General features: G+C 45.8%; 2 protein-coding genes across 2 annotated transcripts; one reads left to right on the plus strand and one right to left on the minus strand.

Moving 5' to 3' along the window:
- The first annotated feature begins 46 nt into the window (after positions 1 to 46).
- Rgp1 (RGP1 homolog, RAB6A GEF complex partner 1) lies at positions 47 to 4,492 on the plus strand. Its single transcript, XM_045141545.1, has 9 exons — positions 47 to 132; positions 523 to 658; positions 1,178 to 1,314; positions 1,529 to 1,612; positions 1,710 to 1,859; positions 2,084 to 2,230; positions 2,419 to 2,546; positions 2,706 to 2,895; positions 3,725 to 4,492. The coding sequence occupies exons 2-9, from the start codon at positions 543 to 545 to the stop codon at positions 3,946 to 3,948; spliced, it is 1,176 nt and encodes a 391-aa protein (XP_044997480.1). The 5' UTR covers positions 47 to 132; positions 523 to 542; the 3' UTR covers positions 3,949 to 4,492.
- LOC101614012 (microseminoprotein, prostate associated) lies at positions 4,063 to 5,330 on the minus strand. The gene is made up of 3 exons (XM_004658333.2): positions 5,021 to 5,330; positions 4,685 to 4,793; positions 4,063 to 4,337 (listed from the first exon to the last, which is right to left on the minus strand). Exons 1-3 carry the CDS (start codon positions 5,148 to 5,150, stop codon positions 4,157 to 4,159), a joined length of 420 nt encoding a protein of 139 aa, XP_004658390.1. The 5' UTR covers positions 5,151 to 5,330; the 3' UTR covers positions 4,063 to 4,156.
- Between the last annotated feature and the right edge of the window lie 17,909 nt (positions 5,331 to 23,239).

Consider the following 23,239-nt stretch of genomic DNA (forward strand, 5'->3'; position numbering starts at 1 on the left):
CCCTTCCGGCCGGAAGCACCCCGCCGGCACCAGCCCGACCGGAAAGGGCTCCTTGGCCGGGGGGCGGGGTGACTCAAAGGAAGTCCCGCCTCCGCCGCGCCACCGACGCCGTGGACGCGTTCTTGCACCTAGGTGGGTCCTCGAGGGGCGGGCAGGTGAGGGCCGGCGCGGGTGGGACCCCGGGCTTTGATGTGCGAAGGAGGCCTGGCGGTGGCGGTCTCGGGCTGGGGCGTGAGGCCTCGCGGGGAGCGGGGCTGAGAGCTGCGGGGCGGCGGCGGCGCTGTCCCCGGCCCAGGCCCTCCCTGAAGTCAGCTGTCCCCCCCAGTCGACTCCATCCTCTGCCCGCACCCCCAAACCCTGAGCCTCTCCCCCGCCCCGAGGCGCTCACGGCCGCTCTCCCGAGGCTTCAAAGGTTTCCGCACCCCACCCCCCCCAGTTCTAAGCATAACCGAAGAGGCTCCCCTCAGGTGCCTCCTCTTCCCTGCCTCTGTGCTGACCTCGGACCCCTTTATTAACTTCTAGATCTGATTTACGAGGCTGCCATGATTGAAGTTGTAGCCGAGCTGAGCCGGGGTCCTGTATTTCTGGCGGGGGAGGCGCTGGAGTGTGTGGTGACCGTCACCAACCCCCTGCCCTCTACAGCCACCTCTGCATCCAGGTGGGGCTGCTGGGGCTGAAGGAGGTGGCCTTTCTGGGAGAAAGCCTGGTGTTGGTGCTAAGCCAGAGATCTGATTGTCCCGTAGCAGCTCTTCCACCACCACAACCTTCTAGGCCATTGTGCTATTATATATAGCCATATACATACATACATACATACATACATACATACATATATATATATACACATACACACACACACACATACACACATACAGATATATATATACACAGATACATATACATACACGTGTGTGTGTGTATAGTTGTAGGGTTTTGTAACCAAAGATGTGACCCCAGCCTCTGGTCTTCTTTCCTGTCCCTTCTCCTACCTAGTTTCCCCTTGTACTCACGGTATGCCTCTCATCGTTAGCTAGTTTTACTTTGGGGGTTTTGGATTTCTGGATCACTAGGACAGTCACCTGACCTTGATGGTCTTATCAGACAATGTGATAGGGGGATGGGGAGAGCATTTGTGAGGTCAAAAACTACCACCTGAAGCCTCCCTTTCCTCTTCCAGTGAAGCTCTGGCTTGGGCCAGTGCTCAAATCCACTGCCAATTCCATGCCAGTGAGAGTCGAGTATCACTGCCTCCCCCTGACTCTAGTCAGCCAGATGTCCAGCCTGACAGCCAGACTGTCTTTCTGCCACACCGAGGTTAGAGATGGGGCGTTGTCATTGTTGGAGGGGTGGTGGTGGTGGTAAACTGTTCTTATATGTCATAGTCCCCAATCACGTCTGGGACTATTTCCATATCATGAAAGGAAAAAAAAAAGTTGACAGTTTTTCATTGCCTCCATTTGCCATGCAAGCCAGGACAGTACTGGACAGTGAAGTCATTTCATTGCAGTGCTTTTCTTACCTTTCATAGGCGAGAGGGGTCAGTGTATCCTTTCTACCCCACCAAAAATTCTATTTTGTGACCTGACGCTAGACCCTGGAGAGTCCAAATCATGTGAGTGAATGTCCCTAGCCCCGAATTGCCTTCTCAGTCTCCTGGAGGGAGGACTCCTGGCTGCCTCTAGCTGCTCTGACTACTGCTTCCTAACCAGACTCCTACAGTGAAGTGCTGCCCATAGAGGGACCACCCTCCTTTCGGGGCCAGTCAGTCAAGTACGTCTACAAACTGACCATTGGCTGCCAGCGTGTCAACTCACCCATCACTTTACTCAGGGTTCCCTTGAGGGTTCTTGTGCTGACTGGTAAGTGGGGTGCTTGGAAGGAAGAGTTGGACTAAAGGCTTGCTAAAACAAGTCGTCTAAGGGGTCTTAGGGGAGGTGCTAGGGAGATGTGGGGGTACATTTGGGGAGGGTTTGTTCGAGAGTAAATTGAGATAGTAGAATAGAACTTAGCCATGGCTCCCCTTACCTGAATCTGAACCCTGATGTGTGTTTTTATCTCTGTTCTGTGTACTCATTCTTTCGAGGCCTTCAAGATGTCCAGTTTCCCCAGGATGAGGCTGTAGCCCCATCCAGTCCATTCTTAGAGGAAGATGAAGGTGGGAAGAAGGATTCATGGCTAGCTGAGCTGGCTGGGGAACGCCTCATGGCTGCCACGTCCTGCCGCAGCCTGCGTGAGAATCCTCTCAGAATTGCCCTCCTCCATCCGTCCCTTCGGTCTACTCCTCTCATAGGCTCTCCTAACACCAGACTTGCATGGATTCACTAGTAGAAGAAAAAGCCCCACTTTTTGGCTTCTGAGACCTAGTCCTAGATATTCCCCAGTGTGTACGTCAGACTTACGGTGTCTCATTCTCTGTAGATCTATACAACATCAGTGATGGCCAAGGGAAAGTTGGGACATTCGGCATCTTCAAATCTGTGTATAGGCTCGGCGAGGATGTGGTGGGGACCTTAAACCTAGGGGAAGGAACTGTAGCTTGTTTGCAGGTGAGAAGGGAGCAGGGTGTCTCTAGTGGTGGGCTGAAGGATTGGGGTATATGTAGAAATGGGTAATGGGGTCACTCAGGGTGCTTGAGATTGGGTGACCCTCTCACCTACAATCCACACTTCAAGTACCTTGCTAGCATGCACCTGTATTGCTCCCAGTTTTCAGTAAGCTTACAGACTGAAGAACGAGTACAGCCTGAATACCAGCGGCGCCGTGGGACAGGAGTTGCCCCTTCCGTGTCCCATGTGACTCATGCCCGGCACCAGGAGTCTTGCCTGCATACAACCAGAACTAGCTTTTCTCTCCCCATTCCTCTCAGCTCTACCCCAGGCTTCTGCACTGCCATTGGTGAGACTGTGACCATTAATTACTGGGGAAGGGGTGGGGGAAGTAAAGCGGCTGGGCTTAGCTTAGGTGCAGTATAATTGATCCTAATGCCTGACTCGGTCCCACACATGCCCATGTCCAGTCTGTTACCCTTTACACTTTCTCAGACCTTCAGCTTTTACCCTTTTCTTAGATGACTGACCTGTCAGCTCTTATCTGGTTTGTAGAACTCTGTCTCCACCTCTATTAATTGGGCCCCTGTGATCTCTGGTTTCTTAGCACAGTCACTTAAGCTACCTGGTCTTGACTGTCCCACTCCGTTGGTTATTAGGTAGTTGAAACTGCTGTCCTTAATTCACATGCCCAGTTAATATGTTACCTCACCAGGTTCCTTCAGAACAAAATCCTGTGCCTTCTCTTCCGAATATAAGTTTGTTTTTTTTTAAATTTTAGTAACAATTTACTGTCATTGGTTTTTACTTCTACTTGTTGGCTTTTTTGTTGTTTTTGTTTTCTTGAGACAGAGTCTCATGTAGCCTAGGTTTGCCTAAAACTGGCGTATAGCTAAGGATGTCCTTGAACTCCTTATCCTTCTGTCTTTACCTCCTAAGTACTAGTATTCTAGACATACACCACTATACCTAGCCTCCTACTTAATTTTTTTTTTTTTTCGAAGTAGGATCTCACTGTGGTTCAGGCTGACCTGGAATTCACTATATAGTCTCAGGGTGGCCTCAGACTCTCAGCAATCCTCCTACCTCTGCCTCCTGAGTGCTAGGATTAAAGGTGTGCGCCACCACAGCCGGCTACCTACTTACTTAAAGTGTCTGTCTCTTATCTTCTTCCACAGTGTCCCTGAAATGGCGACTGCATTTTGAATTTGTAACATCCAGAGGACCAGGTTTGGTACTCCTGCCCCCTATGGAACAGCCTGAATCTGCCACCTGGACAGGGCCTGAGCAAGTGCCTGTAGACACCTTCAGCTGGGACCTCCCTATTAAGGTGTTGCCTACAAGCCCTACCCTGGTTTCCTATGCTGCTCCAGGCCCCAGCACCAGTACCATAACCATCTGAAACTGGCTCACCTCCCCGCCATGGCACATGACGGCGAACTCAGCACCTGGACTCTACTTTTCCTACCTGGGCCCAGTGCCACACACAATGAGAGACAGGCTTTCTTTGAACTGTAGCATTAATTTATTTATTCAGAATAAATTGGCAGCTGCTAGTGGTTTCCCTGGAAGAGGCAGCAGCAGAGAGCAGTCAGCAGATGGGTAACCAGTTAGCTGGAATGGGGAGCAGGAGCTCCAGGAACAGGGGTGTTAGCTGAGCCCCATTCTAGGTCAGGTCGCCCCCCTTTGCAGGGAAGCCGAGGGTCTGATTTTTGCACCAGGGAAAACTGACAGGTTCCTGCCTCCTGGCGTACTTCACACCCAGCAGGGAAGTCGATGGGATGCTGAGACCTGGGGAACCAAGAATTGGGGAAAAAGCACAGTGAAAAGTCACCCTGACAGCCCTGTCATTCCCTCTTGTAACTGTTCTTCCCTGTCCGCCTTTAGTCTCCTTGGGTCCCTAACTAAGCTCAAAACTGCCTTATAAAGTTTTTGTTTGTTTCATAGCAGTTTTTTCCCCCCCCTGGCAGATCCACCTCAACTTCTCACTGTGGCCTGAAGCCTTATCTTAACTCTTGTTGGTACCTTTAGGCCTGGTCAGTCTCATTCATTCTTTACTTCACAGCAATCTAGCCACTCCCTGGCCATCCCTCAGTCACATCAGAGGTATTCCCTCTGATCATAACTTGGTCACTCACGTGTCACAGCAGCCCACACCGACTGGATGCAGACAGGTGCAATGGAAACAGTCCTTACGGAGCCAAGACTCACCCAGGGTGAAATAGTTCCCCTCATAGTGACAGGGGGCTAGAGAAGAATGAGAATTGTTAGTGGCTATGGGAATAATGGCAGCAGTCTCCGGGGACCTGGGATGGGAGAAGAACATCAATGGGAACTGTTTCTGTATGTAGTCTTTCCTATCTTATAGCTGGAAGGATTGGGTATTCTGATAACGGGTCGGTCATCTTAGAGCCTTTATTACCACCTCCCCCCCCCCCCCCCGATCTTTTTCCTAAAGCTATGGCCCCATTTACCTTGAGCTTGGAAGTAACACTTGCTGTGAACTCCTGGGTGCTGAAGAAGCAGAGACACCACCAAGCAGATGACCCTCCATCCTCCCAGAATTCCCTTGGCCTGTCCAGCCCAGAGCATCCTTAGCGCCATTCTTGCTGCTCAGCCCTCTCAGACACTTCTTGCTTCTGGGCAGACTACTCTGGTCTTGTCTCCTTGCTTTTCTTTGCCTTGCTCCTTGAGTCTTAGTTTCTTTCTCCCTGGGCTCCTGTCTCACACCATGTCAATGTCCTCTGCTCTCATATGCTGGGGATGTTTATAAAGTAAGGACCCTGGCCTCCTGCTGAGTAGAACTGGAAGAGCTGTAACTCTGTTTCCTGAAGTGAGGGCATGAAAACAAGAGGTTCAGCTTTTAACAAGCTGTGAGAGCTGATTCATGCCCCCACACAGCTAGAGGAGGGAGGTGGCCATGAAAGGGGCACTGAACTGGGCACTTCCCCAGCAGGGAGGTGGGAGGAATGAAGGCCCCAGGTGGTCCTCAGATCTCCTTGACCTGCAGAGAGGAAGCATTCTACCAGCCCCCCTCTAATCACCCTCACCAAGGGGTGTATGTGCTGGGATTCCTGCCTACACCGGAGGGAGGCATTTCCTGGGGATGGCTAATCCTGTGCTCCAGCCAAACCAAGAAGCTTCAGCAGGGTGAGCCGCCAGAGTCTCCAGGAGAGCAAGCAGCCATCTGGAGTGGAGAACGCTTCCTTCAGATCCTGGGACATTTTCCCTGATGCTGCTGAGAAATGGCTAACCTCAGAGATGGGGGTGGGGAGGGTCTTGTCCTCAAACATCAGAAATGAAAGCCATTGTTTACCCCCTCAAGCGCAGTAGACGCCAGCTTGTTCCATCCCTTAAAGAGAAACATCTTTTTGTCCTAGCAGGACTCACCCCATTTTCACTGGGGTGCTTCTTTCCTTGGAGTAGAATGAGGCTTCATGAACTTAGCCTCTGGCATCCTTCTAGCTTCTACAGGCTCTGAGGACGCAGAATGGGCTATAGAGACAGAGCGCTGGGTTCAGATCCTGGCTACTTAACTAGCTATGTGACCTTGCGCAAGTCACCTCACCTCTCATCCTGTTTGCTCATCTAGAAGTCAGGGATAGTAATGCCAACTCATAGGCTTATTATGGGATAGCACATAGGATGCTCCTGACATCGTCTTTGGCATATGGCCCTTGGAAGATAATTAGCCACTGTGATCGAGGCTAAAGCTCAAAGATAAAATGAGTGACAGTCTCCCTGGATGACATTGGGCACCTCTGCACAGCTAAGCTTCTGTTGAGGATGGCTCTCTCACAACCAACTGTTTTATGGTGTTTTTTGTTGTTGTTTTGTTTTGAGATAGGGTCTCACTCTAGCCCAGGCTGACCTGGAATTCACTATGTAGTCTCAGGCTGGCCTCAAACTCACAGCGAGCCTCCTACCTCTGCCTCCCAAGTGCTGGGATAAAAGGTGTGTGCCACCATGCTCAGCCTTTCAACTTTTTTGTTTGTTTGTTTTGTTTTGTTTTTCGAGATAGGGTCTCGCTCTAGCCCAGGCTGACCTGGAATTCACTATGGAGTCTCAGGGTGGCCTCGAACTCAAGGCAATCCTCCTACCTCTGCCTCCTGAGTGCTGGGATTAAAGGCATGCGCCACCACGCCCGGCTTCAGCCTTTCAACTTTTAACCCTCTTCTTTTTTTTTTTTTTAATTTTTTTTTCTTTCTTTATTTGAGAGCTACAGACACAGAGAGAAAGACAGATAGAGGGAGAGAGAGAGAATGGGCGCGCCAGGGCTTCCAGCCTCTGCAAACGAACTCCAGACACGTGCGCCCCCTTGTGCATCTGGCTAACGTGGGACCTGGGGAACCAAGCCTCGAACTGGGGTCCTTATGCTTCACAGGCAAGCGCTTAACCGCTAAGCCATCTCTCCAGCCCAACTTTTAACCCTCTTCTATATTCATGTCATGCCTAATTACTTCCCTCAAGAAAAACATGCCTCCCCACACATCTTGGTTTTAGTTATTGATATCTTGAATTCTGAATGTCTGCTTTGAAAAGTGATGCTGATAAACCCATTTTCCCCACTCGGGTACCTTACCTCTACCCTGGGAAGAGGTATAATAATCCTTTCATCTAACTTTAGGACTATTTTTTTCATTAGGATTCTGGTCCACTTATTCCTATCCCCACCTATATAGACTAAGTCTTCTTTCTGACCACTCTAATGTTAGCCATATCTGGTAGTAAAGACCCTGGTCAAACTGGACTTTTTTCACTTTTCCTCATTTCAAAGACCCAACTATTGTTCCAACCATTCCCTTTCTGTCTACAGCGCTTTTCTGGCTTTTCATATAAGTCTCCAGTCCCACGGATTCCAAGGTTCATTCCTTTTCATTTATTTATTTTTGAGGTAGGGTCTTGCTCTAGCCCAGGCTGACCTGGAACTTACCATGTAGTTTCAGGCTGGCCTCAAACTCACAGCAATCCTCCTACCTCAGCCTCCGAGCTGGGACCAAGGTTCATTTTTTGTCACCTAGTACAGCTACTTTTGGCAGACTTTTCAGAAGACTACCCTGCCTGTCATCTCTTCAGTTAGAATCGCTGTCAGTGCACCTCAAACTCCCTACTACCATAGCCTTATCCTTGGCTGGAGTTGTAATTCACTGTTAGAGTGCTTGCCTAGTGTGTACAATGCTCTGGGTTCTACCCGTAGCACACCCCAAAAGGGGGAAAGAGATACCTTTTCACTTTCAGAGGAATAGCAAGATAAAAATAGCAAAGCTTGCAGCAGGATGGTCCCAGGTAGGCAGGTGTGAAGGAGGCATGTCCTTGACTGTTCTATTGGCTGGAGCAGAGGGATCAGCCGTCTAGCACAAGGGCCTAGAAGTCTTGTCAGTAGGCGGTAGTGCTTGGGTGGGGAAGACCCAGCCAATGCCCAAAGCTGGGCCATAGGCTACCTTCAGCAGTAATCTGGGGCTAGGCCACCTGGATGGGTGTAGATGTGTGTGGGGTGTCAAACAGTATGGAGGTGGTGGGCTTGCTGGAGAGAAAGGGGCCCTTACTAGGCATTTGTGTGTAAGGTGATGTGGCCTGTGGAAATAAGGGTTACTCTATTGGAATGGAGATGAAATAGGTACGCAGAGGTAAGAGTGACGCTAGAGCCATTGTTGGTCTGTGACGGCTGGGGCTGAGCAGGATTTCTCCCACAAGTTGGGACAGTGCGGAGCTATGTTCAGTGGATCAGAATCCTAATGAGAAAGGGCAGAGTCCTAAAGTTAGCGTGCTTTCTCTCTGCGTGTGTGTATGTTTACGTGTGTGTGTAAAAGGGAGTGTCGGCCCAGCCTTTTGGATCCCAAGGGGTCAAGCCGCCTTTAGGGCACTGGGGAGGATGCTCTGCTGCTGGCGCGCATCGGCGGTGCAGGGACCAGGAAAACATCCGCCGGAGGCGCTGGCGGGCGGCGCCCCAGCCCAGCGGGCAGGTGCGGAGCGAGGAAGTGAGCGCATTCCGGCGGGCTCGCTGAGTCACCGCACCCGGCCGGCCGCGGGAGACGTGGTCGCAGAAGCGGCCAGCAGAGTTGGAGAAGGGACTTGGGTTGGGGGAGCATCTGGATACAAAGCTTGTGCCTGAACAGAGATAGCTGGGGCGAGACGCCCTGAGAAACTTCGGGGGACGGGGAGGAGAGAGGGGATGGTCCAGGAGAAGCTGGAGGGGGTGAGGCGGGGAAAGAGAAGGGGAGCAGTGCTAACCGGAGTAAGGAGAAAAGGGACCCAGGCTGGCCTGCGAGAGCGGGGAGAGCAGAGGTCCCAGGTGGGAGTGGGGACTGGACACCCTGGCCATTCAGAGGCCCGTGTGGACTGCGAAGGTTTTCCGGGAGTAGCGCGGAATGAGATGATTTGGGTCTGCTCAGTTACGGCTGGGCCATAAAAGGCTTTCAGCTCCAGTGAGAAAAATGCCAGTTTGATTTCTCGGCTAGAACGAAGCCATTGTTGGTCTCCGGTGTAAAAGTGACCTTATCTGTGTCTAGCATTAGCAGCCAGTGTGGCATTCAGCAGCCTTCTGCTTCCCACCTAATACACTCTTTCCTGCAGGACTGTCCCAGCCCGGGTGAGGCAAGAGGACTGTCCTAGTATGCGGACAGCCTGGATTACAGAGTGGGACCCTGTCTCAAAACAATTTTATTTTTAAGCAAAATCTTGAATAAAAATTAGAAACTTAAAAAATCTGCCAAACGTGGTGGCACATGCCTTTAATCCCAACACTTGGGAGGCAGAGGTAGGAGGATCATGAGTTTGAGGCCACCCTGAGACTACATAGTGAATTCCAGGTTAGCTTGGGCTAGAGTGAAACCCTACTTTGAAAAAAGGAGATTCTGATTTAATGGTTGATTTAAAAGTCTAGACGGGCTGGAGAGATGGCTTAGTGGTTAAGGTATTTGCCTACAAAGCCAAAGGATCCTGGTTCAATTCTCCAGGACCCATGTAAGCCAGATGCACAAGGGGGCACATGCATCTGGAGTTCGTTTGCAGTGGCTGGAGATCCTGGCACGCCCGTTCTCTCCCTCTCCCTCTTTCTCTTTCTCTCTCTCTCCGCCTTCTTTCTCTCAAATAAATAAATAAATAAAAAATATATTTTTTAAAAGTCTAAATGTACACAATGCACGACCCATTTTCAATAACAAGGAGGGTCTAATGGGAGGGGGTAGATCACAGATGAGCCTAAATAATGGTACCAAACTGCCTGTATTTACTGAAAAGAAAACTAATAAATTAAATTAAAAAAAAAAAGTCTAAATGTAGACTATTAGGATTAGTTATGTGGCCAAGCATAGTGGCTCATGCCTGTAATCCCAATACTTGGGAGCATAAGGCAAGAGAGACTGCCTTAAATTTGTAACAAGTTTGAAACAGGTCAGCCTATTTCAAACACACACACACACACACACACACACATACACACACACAGATTTATGTTATGTGGTGCTGAGTCGTTTCATTTGTTGACTTTATGTGGCATCCCCCTCACCGCACTGCCTTCTGTGGTGTAAGCTTCTCACTTCTTGTGTGTGTATGCACGTGCACACGTGTGTGTTCTTGTGTTGTATGGGCATGTGTGTGTGTGCATGCATGTGAGGTCAGAGGACAACACTGGGTGGCCCCCTCTGTTGCTCTCCACTTTACTTACTGAGACAGGATCTCTCACTGAACCCAGAGCTCAAGGATTCTGCTAGTCAATCCTGGGGATTCCCCAACGAGCGCTGGAAACATAGGCACACACCACCATGCTGGTGTTTACTTGTGTGCTGGCATCTGAACTCAGGTGCCCAGGCTTGCAAATACTTCACCCACTGAGCAATCTCCAGTCTCAGTTTTCAGCATAGCACTTCTGCTTTTCCTCTCTTTCATTTTGTTATCTTTATTAAAAATATTTATTTATTTGTAAGCAGAAAGGAAAGAAAGAGAAGGAGAGAGAGAGAACAGATGCACCAGGGCCTCTAGCCACTACAAATGAACTCCAGATGCATGTGCCACTTTTTGTGCAGCTGGCTTTACATGGGTTGACAACCTGAGTTGTCAAACTTTGCAAGCATGTGACTTTAGCCACTGAGCAATCTCTCCATCCCTCTTTCTTTTTCTTTTTTCTTTTTGTATGTGTGTTTGTGTATGTGTGTGGCATGGGGTATTATGTGTGGTATGTGCATGTGCGTGTGGATGTGTGCACTGTGTACATGCCTGCACAGGCCAGAGGAAAACTTTGGGTGCCCTTCTCTATTGCTCATCTGTGCACTTCCTGAAGACAGGGTTTCTCTCTCAACTCAACTGCCATTTTCCCTCAGCAATTCCAGTGATTCTCCAGTTCCTGCCCCAGCAGACTGGGGCTACAGATGTGCATGGCCAAGCCCAGCCTTACACACACAGATACATGTGTGTGAGTGTATACACACACACACACACACACACACACACACACACACACACACACACAGTATTTTTATTTATTTGAGAGAAAAAGAGGTAGAGAGAATGGACATGCCAGAGCCTCTAGCTACTGCAAATGAACTCCAGATGCATGCACCACATTGTGCATCTGGCTTACATGGGTCCTGGGGAATTGAACCTGGGTCCTTTGCCTTTCATGCAAGCACCTTAACCATTAAGCCATCTCTCCAGCCCTATATATTTATTTACTTGGTTTTTGAGGTACTGTCTCACTCTAGCCCAAGCCAACCTGAAATTCACTATGTTGTCTCACACTGGCTCACAGCAATCCTCCTGTCTCGGCCTCCAGAGTGCTGGAATTAAAGGAGGTACCACCATGCCCAGCTCCCCTACATTTTATTTTAATGATCCTTAAGCTCTGTGGTTATTTTCTGTCCCAAGCGAGAAGACCTAAGTCAGTTACTGAACACAGAAGATTTCCTGCCTTGGGCTGCTGTCTCAGCCTCAGCACTGCCTTATTTATTTCTCAGTGGCTTTGCTTTTGTTCCTTCCCCGCGCTGCTGGGCATCTTTAGAGGAAAACTACACACCGACTTCCTCTGCTATAAATTCCCTCCTTCCCCTCATCTCTACACTTTCTTTGCCAACATACACCACTACTTACTCACTTTTTAAAAGCCCACAGCCTTCTCTGGCTCTTTTCCATATTTAACACTCTCTCATTGAAATTCTCACTTTCTTTGATGTAACCTCAGGTTTTTAAAAGGCTAAGCTTCAATTACTTATTCTTCACGGTCCATTTCTGCTTTCCTTCCTCTTCTATCACTTTCTTCTTTCTTTTAATTCTAGACTTTTCTAAACTGTTTTGCTTCGTTTTACCAAAGCCATAACTTTTGTTTACTCTGATTAAAATTCTTTTTCTAGATATGGTAACATATGTCTATGCATTCATTGTTTTCCTTATTTAAAAAGTTCTCAGGGTCTGGAAATGTCATTTAATTGGTAGTATATTTGCCTAGCATTCAGGAAGCCCTGGGTCCAATTCCCAGAATTGCATAAACTAAATGTGATGGTATATTTCCTATAATCTCAGAACTGTAGGAGGTAGAGGCAAGAGAATCAGAAGTTCAAAGTCATCCTTGGTTGCTTAGCAAGTGTGAGTCCAGCCTGAGCTTTTTCATTCACTTCTCCTAATATTCTGATCCAAAATTTTGGTAACGCCCATTGAATGACAATTTAAGCTTGGTGTTTTGGTAGGCACAATATAGAGAATTTTATAATCCTGGTGATAGATCCTTAGGTGCTGACCAACAAAAGTTATCAATAAAAAATTCTGTCACACATGCCATCCATCATGAATGTTATCATATGCACAAACACAGATAACTATAAGCCAATATGTGACTACACATATTCATACATACATACACACATATGCATACATATATATTCAGTAGGTCACATTAGAATTAAAATATATTTTGGAGCCAGGTGTGGTGGCTCACGCCTTTAATCCCAGCACTTGGGAGGTAGAGGTAGGAGGGAGGATCACCATGAGTTTGAGACCACCTTGAGATTTACACAGTGAATTCCAGGACTGCCTGAGCTAGAGTGAGATTCTACCTCAAAAAAACAAAAGAAAACAAACAAACTATATATATATGTATGTATATACATATACATACATACACACACACACATATACACACATATGTTTGGGGTAGAAGATAATGATGGCTAAATTATTTTTTTCCTCAATTTTTATTAACATTTTCCATGATTATAAAAAGTATCCCATGGTAATACCCACCCACCCCCACTTTCCCCTTTGAAATTCCATTCTCCATCATATCTCCTCCCCATCTCAAATAGTCTCTCTTTTATTTTAATGTCTTGGTTTTTTCCTCCTCTTATGATGGTCTTGTGTAGGTAGTGTCAGGCACTATGAGGTCATGGATATTGATGGCTAAATTATATTAAGGTAGCAGTCCTTTGGCACTCTATATTCAGATTGGAGAAAGATGAGAAGACAGTCATGCATTCCTATGTAGGTGAAGAGACTTCATTAAGGAGGCTGAGTGTCAGGAGTTGAGAAAGATGACTGCTAAGACTATAGTGAAAGGTACAAACATGCTGGAAGGCCAGAGTTCTCCTCACAACACTTTTGAGATCTATGCTTGAGTATTAATCTTTTAAAATTTACCTTTTTTTTTTTTTTATTAGAGAGACAGAAGATTTACATAGGTAGCAAAGGCCTTGGACTCTCTGTATAGACAAGAATGACCTTCGGTTTCTGACCCTCTTGCTTCTAACCTGATGAGGGCTGGGATTACAAGCATACACTACTATACCTGGTTTTATGTGGGGCCCCTGGCTTTGGGTATGTTAGGAAAACACTGTACAAACTGAGCTACATTCTCAGCCAAGTATTGGCCAATTGATTAAATGATTTAAATTTTTCTTTTCGACTGCTGACTTGTTTGTTTAACCTGGGCTTTAAAAGTGTGCCCTTTGCCAGGTCTGGTGGCACACACCTGTAATCCAAGCATCTAGGAGGCTGAAGTTGGATTGCCACAAGTTTGAGGGCAGTTTGGGCTACACAGTGAGTACCAAGCTAACCAGGACTGCAAAGCAAAACCCTATCTCAAACAAAAACAAAAAGACGGGATGTTTGACATACTTGATAGGAGACAGCCTCATATATTTGCAGATTCCTGAGTTCATTCTAGATCTACTAAATCACAGAGACTGGGGGTACAATCCAGAGATCTGAATTTCACATGACACTCTCTTTTGCCCCCAACCAAGTAATTTTCATGCCCTAGGCTTGACTCCTGTGGCATAACTTCTGCATTACCCACATTTTTCCTGCAAGTCCTCTTGCTGCTCTGGCTTTGCTTCCGCTGTTGCCCCTGATGCCAACACAAACAAGGAGGCCTCGAGCTACCAGGGCAACTGAAGCACAGGAAACGGTAAAGGCTCAGCAGTCTCCCAGGCACAAGGACAGTGGCTGTGCTGGTTGGCTTTCTCTTTTGGGGCTCAGTCATCCTTTTTCCTTCCATCCCCTGAAGTACCCAGACTTCACAGGCCTGGTAGTACTGGGTAGGCTGAGGAATAGTAAGTGAAGCTTTTGTTCTAACATCCATATTCCATATTGTAATGCTGAGAATTATAGTTCCCTAAAATATGGTTAGATCGCAATTAGAATCAGGAAGCTTTTATTTATTTTTATTTTATTTTATTTTGAGGTAGGGTCTCACTCTAGGCAAGGCTGACCTGGAATTCACTATGTAGTCTCAGGGTGGCCTCGAATTCACTGTTATCCTCTCACCTCTGTCTCCTGTGTGCTGGGATTAAAGGTGTGCACCACCATGCCCAGCTTTATTTACATTATTGCTATGTATTTCACTGGACCTAGAGTCTTGAATGTTTCTAATACCTCCTCCAGATATCTTTATAATTTGCTTTTTTATTTACTTAAATTAAATTAATTTATTTATTTGAGAGAGAGAGAGAGGCAGACAGAGAGAAAATGGGCATGCCAGGGCCTCTAGCCACTGCAAACAAACTCCAGATACATGAGCTATTTTGTGCATTTGGCTTTATATGGCAATCAAACTTGGGTCCTTAGGCCTCGCAAGCAGATGCCTTAACCACTGAGCCATCTCTCTCATAGCTCTCATAGAGAACCCATAGCTATCTCTCCTTTTTAAAAAACATTTTAGGGTTGGGAAATGGCTTAGTGGTTAAGGCACTTGCCTGCAAAGTCTAAGGACCCTGGTTCAATTCTCCAGGATCCATGTAAGCCAGATGCACAAGGGGGTACATGCGTCTGGAGTTTGTTGGCAGTGTAGAGGCTCTGGCATGCCCATTCTCCCTCTCTCTCTCAAATAAATAAATAAAATATTAAATATTAAAATATATATATATACTATCTATAACTGGGTGTGGTGGCACGCACCTTTAATCCCAGCACTCAGGAGACAAAGGTAGGAAGATCATTATGAGTTCCAGGCCACCCCTAGACTACATAGTGAATTCCAGGTCAACCTGAGCTAGAGTGAGACTCTACCTCAAAACCTCCTCCCCAAAATTATTTGTTGTTTTTGTTGTTTATTTAACAGAGAGAGACAGAGCAGACAGAGTAAGAGAGAATGGGCACATCAGGGCCTATCCTCTGCAGATGAACTCCAGATGCATGTGCCACCTTGTGCATCTGGCTTATGTGGATCCTGGGAAATCAAACCTGGGTCCTTTGGCTTTGCAGACAAGCCTTAACCACTAAGCAGTCCCTCCAGCCCATATCTCTCTCTTTTGATAAATGGGGAACAACTAATATTTATTTGATATTTAGGAAAAAAATAGATGCCAAATTATGAATTTAGGTTTTAGTTACAATTCATTATCAAATCTAGGCCTCTGTTTAAGAAATTATGTTGGACAGGTGTGGTGGTGCACACCTTTAATCCCAGCACTCGGGAAGCAGAGGTAGGAGGATTGCCGTGAGTTCGAGGCCACCCTGAGACTCCATAGTGAATTCCAGGTCAGCCTGGGCTAGAGTGAGACTCTACCTCGAAAAACAAAACAAAGCAAGACAAAAAAAAAAAAAGAAATTATGTTCCTTAAGTTCTTTTACTTACTTATTTTAGGAGAGGGAGACAGAGAATGGGCACCCCCCCCCTCAGGGCTTCCCACTACTGCAAATGAACTCCAGATGTATGTGTCATTTGTACATCTGGCTTTATGTGGGTACTGGGGCATTGAATCTGAGCTGACAGGCTTTGCAAGCAAGTGCCTTTAACTGCTGAGCCATGGCTCCAGTCCTTAAGTTTCTTTCCTTCCTTCCTTCCTTCCTTCCTTCCTTCCTTCCTTCCTTCCTTCCTTCCTTCCTTCCTTCCTTCTTTCCTTCCTTCCTTCCTTCCTTTCTTCTTCCCACCCCCCTTTCTTTCTTTTGAAGATAGAGTCTCACTCTAGGCCAGGCTGACCTAGAATTCACTATGTAGTGTCAGGGTGGCCTCAAACCTCCCAAGTGCTGGGATTAAAGGTGTGTGCCACTGCACCCAGCCTGGAGTTCATTTAAAAGCATAAATGGATGAAAATCTACTTGTATGTATGTGCTTGAAAACAGTGAATTGAAGCTAGGTGTGGTGGCTCATGATGTAATCCCAGTACTTAAAAGGCTGTGGCATGAGAATTATTGTGTGTTTAAGCCAGGCTGGACTAAAAAAAGAAGAATGGGACAGGAATGTGATTAAATTACAGTATGTTCATATATTAAAGTATTCAATAAAAAAATGAAAATGAATGGCTGGATGTGATGGTACACACCTTTAATCCCAGAGAGGTAGGAGGATTGCTGTGAGTTTGAGGCCACCCTGAGACGATGTAGTTAATTCCAGGTCAGCCTGGGCCAGTGTGAGAGCCTACCTCGAAAAACTAAAATAAATAAATAAATAAAAATTAAAAATGAGGGCTGGAGAAATAGCTTAGTAGTTAAAGTGCTTGCCTGTGAAGCCTAAGGACCTATGTTCAATTCTCCAGGTCCCATATAAGCCAGATGTGCAAGGTGATGCAAGCTCTCGTCTCAAGGTGGGACATGGAGAATTGAACCTGGGTCCTTAGGCTTTGTAGGCATGAGCCTTAACCACTAAGCCATCTCTTCAGCCCATATTATTTTTGTGTATTTTTATGTATTTATTTGAGAGATACAAACAGAGGCAACAGATAGAGAGTGAATGGGCATGCCAGGGCTTCCAACCACTGCAAACAAACTCCACATGCATGCGCCCCCTTGTGCATCTGGCTTACGTGGGTCCTGGGGAATCAAGCCTCGAACAGAGGTCCTTAGGCTTCACAGGCAAGCGCTTAACTACTAAGCCATCTCTCCAGCCCATTCAGCCATATTTTTAAAAAATAAAAATTAAAAAGGAAAGAAGAAAATAAAAAGAAAATGTTGAAATGATCCAAAATGAGCAGATCACCTCCATGGAGTATTCACAGTAGGCAAGAGCAAGGGAGAATAAAGAATATCTGGCTGGCTTGAAAGCTGTCTTCAAACCCTTGAAGGCCTGTCCTGGAATGTGGAGGAGAGATTACATTTACTTGGTTTAGCTCCAGAATGTGGAGTAAGAACCTTTTAATGACAATGATAAGGAGAAAATTTGGCTTGATAAGGAAGAGCTTTTGAATAAAGACCTCAGGTTGGAATGAACTATATTGTTTGGCAGTGAATTATTTGTGCCTTAGAGAGAGGTTAGATTGCCACATGCACTAATTTGGCTGGTGTTTTGAATATTAAACTGTTTGCTGTAAGGAGAGTCAGGTAAATTTAGCACAAATCAATTCACCTTTCTATGAAATGATTCTATGGCAACTATTCAAATGACTGCTATTTTTGTAGGCATCTGTGCTAAGCTTACTCTTTGAGTCATTGAACATCAGAGTTGGTAGTAAGGTCTTTAGCCGTTTCTCAAACTTTGTTCTCTGCCCCACCCCTCCATTCTTCAAGAACTTCTTAGAAGTGTCTAGGAAAGGTGAAATGAAGAGCTGTGAGACTTTTACCTTTGTTTCAACCAGAATGATGTTGCTTTTGTTTTACAAATTTGATTTCCTTCAAGATTTTTTTCCCAGTTAAAAAATGAACTGCTAGGGCTGGAGAGATGGCTTAGCGGTTAAGCACTTGCCTGTGAAGCTTAAGGACCCTGGTTCGAGGCTCGATTCCCCAGGACCCATGTTAGCCAGATGCACAAGGGGGCACATGCATCTGGAGTTCGTTTGCAGTGGCTGGAAGCCCTGGCGTGCCCATTCTGTCTCTCTCTATATATCTGCCTCTTTCTCTCTCTCTGTCACTCTCAAATAAATAAATAAAAATGAACAAAAAAAATTTTTTTTAAATGAACTGCTAAAAACTAAGTTAAAGTCTTTGATATTGCAATATTCATCTTATTGACAGGGGAAATAAGGTATGAAACAAAGATGTGCTGTGCCAAAGGTCACACAGCTGTTCAATTTCAGAACTGGGATCCAAATCTCACTTTTTTTTTGGTAAAGGTAGAGTCTCACTCTAGCCCAGGCTGGCCTGGAATTCACTACAGAGTCTCAGGGTAGCCTCGAACTCACTGTGATCCTCCTACCTCTATCTCCCGAGTGCTGGTATTAAAGGTGTGCACCACCACGCCCGGCTAAATCTCACATTTTTTTCCCTTGGTGCTGAGGATTTACCCCATGGCTTTTGCATGTTCTAGGCAAGTGCTCTGCCACTAAGCTGTACCAGGTCCCTAACTTTTCTAACAAAATATTTTTCTTTCATTATTCTGGTTTACCTTCCAGTTCACTAAAAGTTTCTCTCCGTTTTGTTAGTGTTATAATCTAGAATTTTATTTCTTTGCATATACCAAAATCAGCCATTTACCTACCCTTGCTATCTGATTTCTCTTTCTTTGGTCTATATTATGTATACTGTTGCCATTTTTGTTTGTTGGTTTGGTTTACTTTAACATGGGTTCACTATATGTAGCCTCTGGCTCTCCTCCTGATCTTCCTGCTTCTACCTCCCAAGTGCTTGGATATGGAGCTGGGCCACTACTCCTGGCTACTGTTGCTAATTTTGAAGTGGTGTCTTTGGTTTGGGATTTCTCTGCTTAAGAACCTCTGTGTTGTCTATAGGAGTGATGCTATGATACTGGATCTCTATAATGACATGGTTCTGGGTGAGCTTAGAATCCCTAGCCAGTGATTCTTAAGTCTTGAGTTCTTGTCTACATTTAGCAAGGAATTGAAAAACATGGACACAGAGAAGGGTAAATCATGAATTATTTGTTAACAAAGAGCTAGAGGGCTGGAAAGATGGCTTAGTGGTTAAGGCACTTGCCTGTGAAGCCTAAGGACCATGTTCAACTCTCCAGATCCCACATAAGCCAGATGCACAAGGTGACACAGCATGCAAGTTTGCACTTGCGCACCAGGTGGTGCACATGTCTGGGGTTCAATTGCAGTGGCGGGAGGCCCTGGCACACCAATTCTTTCTCTCTCTCTCTCTCATTAAAAAAAATTGCAAAAAAGGGATAAAGGGTTAGAAACAAAGGAAAAAAGGCAAAAAAGATCCCAAGACATGAAGCAGAAAAGCTCCCAAGCCAAGAGGAGTTTCCTGAGGAAAAATGGTGCAGGATTTGGGGGTTCAGGGAGGCTCTTTGAACTCCAACTTTTGGGTTCCTATCCAATTTTAGCAAAGATAAAAGCAGACTTTAAGAAGGGTGAATTGAGATACCATCTCACTCCTGTCAGATTGGCCACCATCATGAAAACAAATGATCATAAATGTTGGCGGGGATGTGGAAAAAGAGGAACCCTTCTACACTGCTGGTGGGAATGCAATCTGGTCCAGCCATTGTGGAAATCAGTGTGGAGGTTCCTAAAACAGCTAAAGATTAATCTACCATATGACCCAGCTATAGCACTCCTAGGCATATATCCAAAGGACTCATCTCATTTCCTTAGAAGTACGTGCTCAACCATGTTTATTGCTGCTCAATTTATAATAGCTGGGAAATGGAACCAGCCTAGATGTCCCTCAACAGATGAGTGGATAATGAAGATGTGGCACATTTATACAATGGAGTTCTACTCAGCGGTAAAGAAAAATGAAGTTATGAAATTTGCAGAAAAATGGATGGACCTGGAAAGGATTATACTAAGTGAGGTAACCCAGGCCCAGAAAGCCAAGCGCCACATGTTCTGTCTCATATGTGGATCCTAGCTACAGATGATTGGGCTTCTGCGTGAGAATGAAAATACTTAGTAGCAGAGGCCAGTAAGTTAAAAAGGAGACATAAAGGGAAGAGAAAGGAAGGGAGAAGGGTACTTAATAGGTTGATATTGTATATATGTAAGTACAATGATTGTGATGGGGAGGTAATATGATGGAGAATAGAATTTCAAAGGGGAAAGTGGAGGGGGAGGGAGGGAATTACCATGGGATTTTTTTTATAATCATGGAAAATGCTAATAAAAATTTTAAAAAAATTAAAAAGAAAAAAAAAGAAGGGTAAATTATGAAGTATAAGGTTTATTATAGGGGGATAAAGATCTAGGGTGGAGGCTAGCTGAAAGACTCAAGCCTGACTAGAAAGGGGAGTGAGACAGAGAGACTCTCCATCACAGAGAAATCTCTAGGGATAAAAAGGCTCTGGAGGAAGGAAAGTATAAGAACTGAAAGATCTCCTGGGCTGGAAAGATTGCTCAGTGGTTAAGGTGCTTACCTGCAAAGCCTAACAACCCAGGTTTGATTCCCCGGTGCCTACATAAAACCAGATGAACAAGGTGGCACATGCATCTGGAGTTCGTTTGCAGCAGCTAGAGGCCCCTGCATGCCCATTCTTTCTTCTCTCTCTCTCTCTCTCTGCTTGCAAATAAATGAAAAATATTTAGTCTGGACTTGGTGGCACACACCTTTAATCCCAGCACTTGGAAGGCAGAGGTAGGAGGATTGCTGTGAGTTCAAAGCCAGTCTGAGACTACATAGTGAATTCCAGGGTCAGCCTGGGCTAGAGAGAGAGAGACCCTATCTACAGAAACCAAATAATTTAAAAAAAAAAGAAATTTTTTTTTTTTGAAAAAGGATCTCTATCACATAAAAGACCAGAGAGGATTAATAAATAGTGAAGGACTCAGAGATCAAAGAAAGATCATACATGTAACAAAGAGAAAGCGTCCCAAAGCAAGACCCATGCAGGAAGCAAGCAGCAAAATACCCGGGCAGAAGGCAGAGCTCCCTCACCCAGCTGGGCTGGGGATGGGAAAGTCAGACTTACACTGGTGTTCAGACAAAACCACAGGAAGAAGTGAGGGCTTACACACATGGTTAGGCTCTTTTATACAATCAGACATCTGATTAGGTGAACCTTCTTACCAGACTCAGGTGGGAAAGGAGAGATGTGGTTGATTTGTGGACTCAAGGGGTTGACTGGAGTGGCCAATACCTGATTGGTTCCTGGACTCAAGGGGCTGAGTCAGGAGAGGCCAGCACAGGAAGTTCTGCCTGAGGGTGCTGCTCACCGTCTTGGGTGAGACTGGATCAGACATGTCCAAGTCCTGTCAGAGCAGGCAAGGTGGCATCCATGGACATTTTCCCTCGTGTGACTGTCTCTAAAAAGCTATCTGAAGCCGGGTGTGGTGGTGCAAACCTTTAATCCTAGCACTTGGAAGGCAGAGGTAGGAGTATGGCTGTGAGTTCAAGGCCACCCTGAGACTACATAGTGAATTCCAAGTCAGCCTGGGTTAGACCGAGACCCTACTTTGACCCCCCCCCACCCAAATAAAAGCTATCTTGTTCCTGTTTCTCCCTTAAAAGTTCAGTTCATATGGGCCTGGAGAGGTAGCTCAGCAGTTAAAGGCACTTGCTTGCAAAGTCTAATGGCCTGAGTTACATTCCCCAGTACCCACACAAAACCAAATGCACAAGGTGGTACATGCATCTGGAATTTGTTTGCAGGGGCAGGAGGCCCTGGTGAACTAACTCTCTCTCTTGCTAGTAAATAAATAAATATCTTTTAAATATATATATATATATATATATATATATATATATACATATATATATATATATATATAATTTTTATTAACATTTTCCATGATTACAAAATATATCCCATGGTAATTTCCTCCCTCCCCACCCCCACACTTTCCCATTTGAAATTCCATTCTCCATCATATTACCTCCCCATTACAATCATTGTAATTACATATATACAATACCAGCCTATTAAGTACCCTCCTCCCTTCCTTTCTCTTCCCTTTATGTCTCCTTTTCAACTTACTGGCCTCTGCTACTAAGTATTTTCATTCTCACACAGAAGCCCAATCATCTGTAGCTAGGATCCACATTAAATATATATATTTTTAAAAAATATTTTTATTTTGCTTATTTGGAGAGAGAGAATGGGCATGCCAAGGCCTCAAACCACTACAAATGTTCTGAGGCATCCACCTTGTGCATCTGGCTTATGTAGGCACTGGAGAATTGAATTTAGGTTCTTATACTTCACAGGCAAGTGTCTTAATCGCTAAGACATCTCTCCATCTGTAAATTATTTTATTTTATTTTTTGTTTTTTTTTTTTGAGGTAGTGTCTCCCTGTAGCTCAGGCTGACCTGAAATTCACTAAGTAGTCTCAGGGTGGCCTCGAACTCACAGTGATCCTCCTATCTCAGCCTCCCGAGTGCTGGGATTAAAGGTGTGCGCCACCATGCCCTGCTTGATTTTTTTTTTTTTTTTTTGAAAGCTCATGTGGAGGCTTGGATTAGGTTCTTATATACAAATTAGGCATCCAAATAGAATGAGTCTCATTGCCAAGTCCCAGTGTATATGTAGGATCTTGATTGGTTGTTGGGTCTAGGAGGGCCACTGGCTCAGGAAAGGCCTTCTCATAGGTGCCAGGTCAGGAAAAGGTGAGGAAAAATTAGGAAGAACCAGGAAGCTGCTGCTACTTACGGCCATGGATGAGACTGAGTCAGACTGGAGTTGTAGTCTCATAGGGAAGGATGACATTCCTTTCAGCCTGTGTTTCTGACTGACTACCTATAGACAAAAATGTACCTTGCTCCTAACCCTTATCAATGCCCCATCCTGGAGGAAATGCTTAACTACTGTTGGGGAAACAAGGAGATCAGGCTGCTCCAACTCTTTCAAGCTAAATGGGGTAGCAGAGCACGGCAGTTAACAGTTCAAGGCCCAGGGCTGGAGAGATGGCTTAGCGTTTAAGCGCTTGCCTTTGAAGCCTAGGGACTCCAGTTCAAGGCTTGATTCCCCAGGACCCACGTGAGCCAGATGCACAAGGAGGCACACGCATCTGGAGTTCGCTTGCAGTGGCTGGAAGCCCTGGCACGTCCATTCTCTCTCTCTCTCTCTGCCTCTTTCTGTGTCTGTCATTCTCAAATATATAAATAAACAAACAAACAAAAAAAAAAAAAGAGTTTGAGGCTGGGCATGGTGGCGCATGCCTTTAATCCCAGCACTCAGGAGGCAGAGGTAGGAGGATTGCTGTGAGTTCAAGGCCACCCTGAGACTACATAGTGAATTCCAGGTCAGCCTGGGCTACAGTGAGATCCTACCTTGAAAACCATTAAAAAAAAAAAGAGAGAGCTCCCCAGGAGGGAGACCTGATCCAGAATCCAGAATGTCTTGAGAACAGGAACTGCTCAACTGCTGCCTGGATCCACTGCCATCTTTTCTTTGATTCTTCAATTAAAGTTAAAGAAGTAGCTAAAATTCTACCAG

This window comes from Jaculus jaculus, chromosome 1 (genome assembly GCF_020740685.1).
Source record: "Jaculus jaculus isolate mJacJac1 chromosome 1, mJacJac1.mat.Y.cur, whole genome shotgun sequence".
NCBI lineage: Eukaryota > Metazoa > Chordata > Mammalia > Rodentia > Dipodidae > Jaculus > Jaculus jaculus.

Excerpts from the sequence above, each read along its gene's own strand:
- Rgp1 (XM_045141545.1), top strand. The coding sequence starts at position 543 with ATGATTGAAGTTGTAGCCGAGCTGAGCCGGGGTCCTGTATTTCTGGCG. Across the intron at positions 2,231-2,418 it reads CACGTCCTGCCGCAGCCTGC|ATCTATACAACATCAGTGAT; the intron begins GTGAGAATCCTC and ends CATTCTCTGTAG. Across the intron at positions 2,547-2,705 it reads GAACTGTAGCTTGTTTGCAG|TTTTCAGTAAGCTTACAGAC; the intron begins GTGAGAAGGGAG and ends TATTGCTCCCAG.
- LOC101614012 (XM_004658333.2), bottom strand. The coding sequence starts at position 5,150 with ATGGCGCTAAGGATGCTCTGGGCTGGACAGGCCAAGGGAATTCTGGGA. Across the intron at positions 4,794-5,020 it reads GTGTTACTTCCAAGCTCAAG|CCCCCTGTCACTATGAGGGG; the intron begins GTAAATGGGGCC and ends ATTCTTCTCTAG. Across the intron at positions 4,338-4,684 it reads GGTGTGGGCTGCTGTGACAC|GTCTCAGCATCCCATCGACT; the intron begins GTGAGTGACCAA and ends TTGGTTCCCCAG.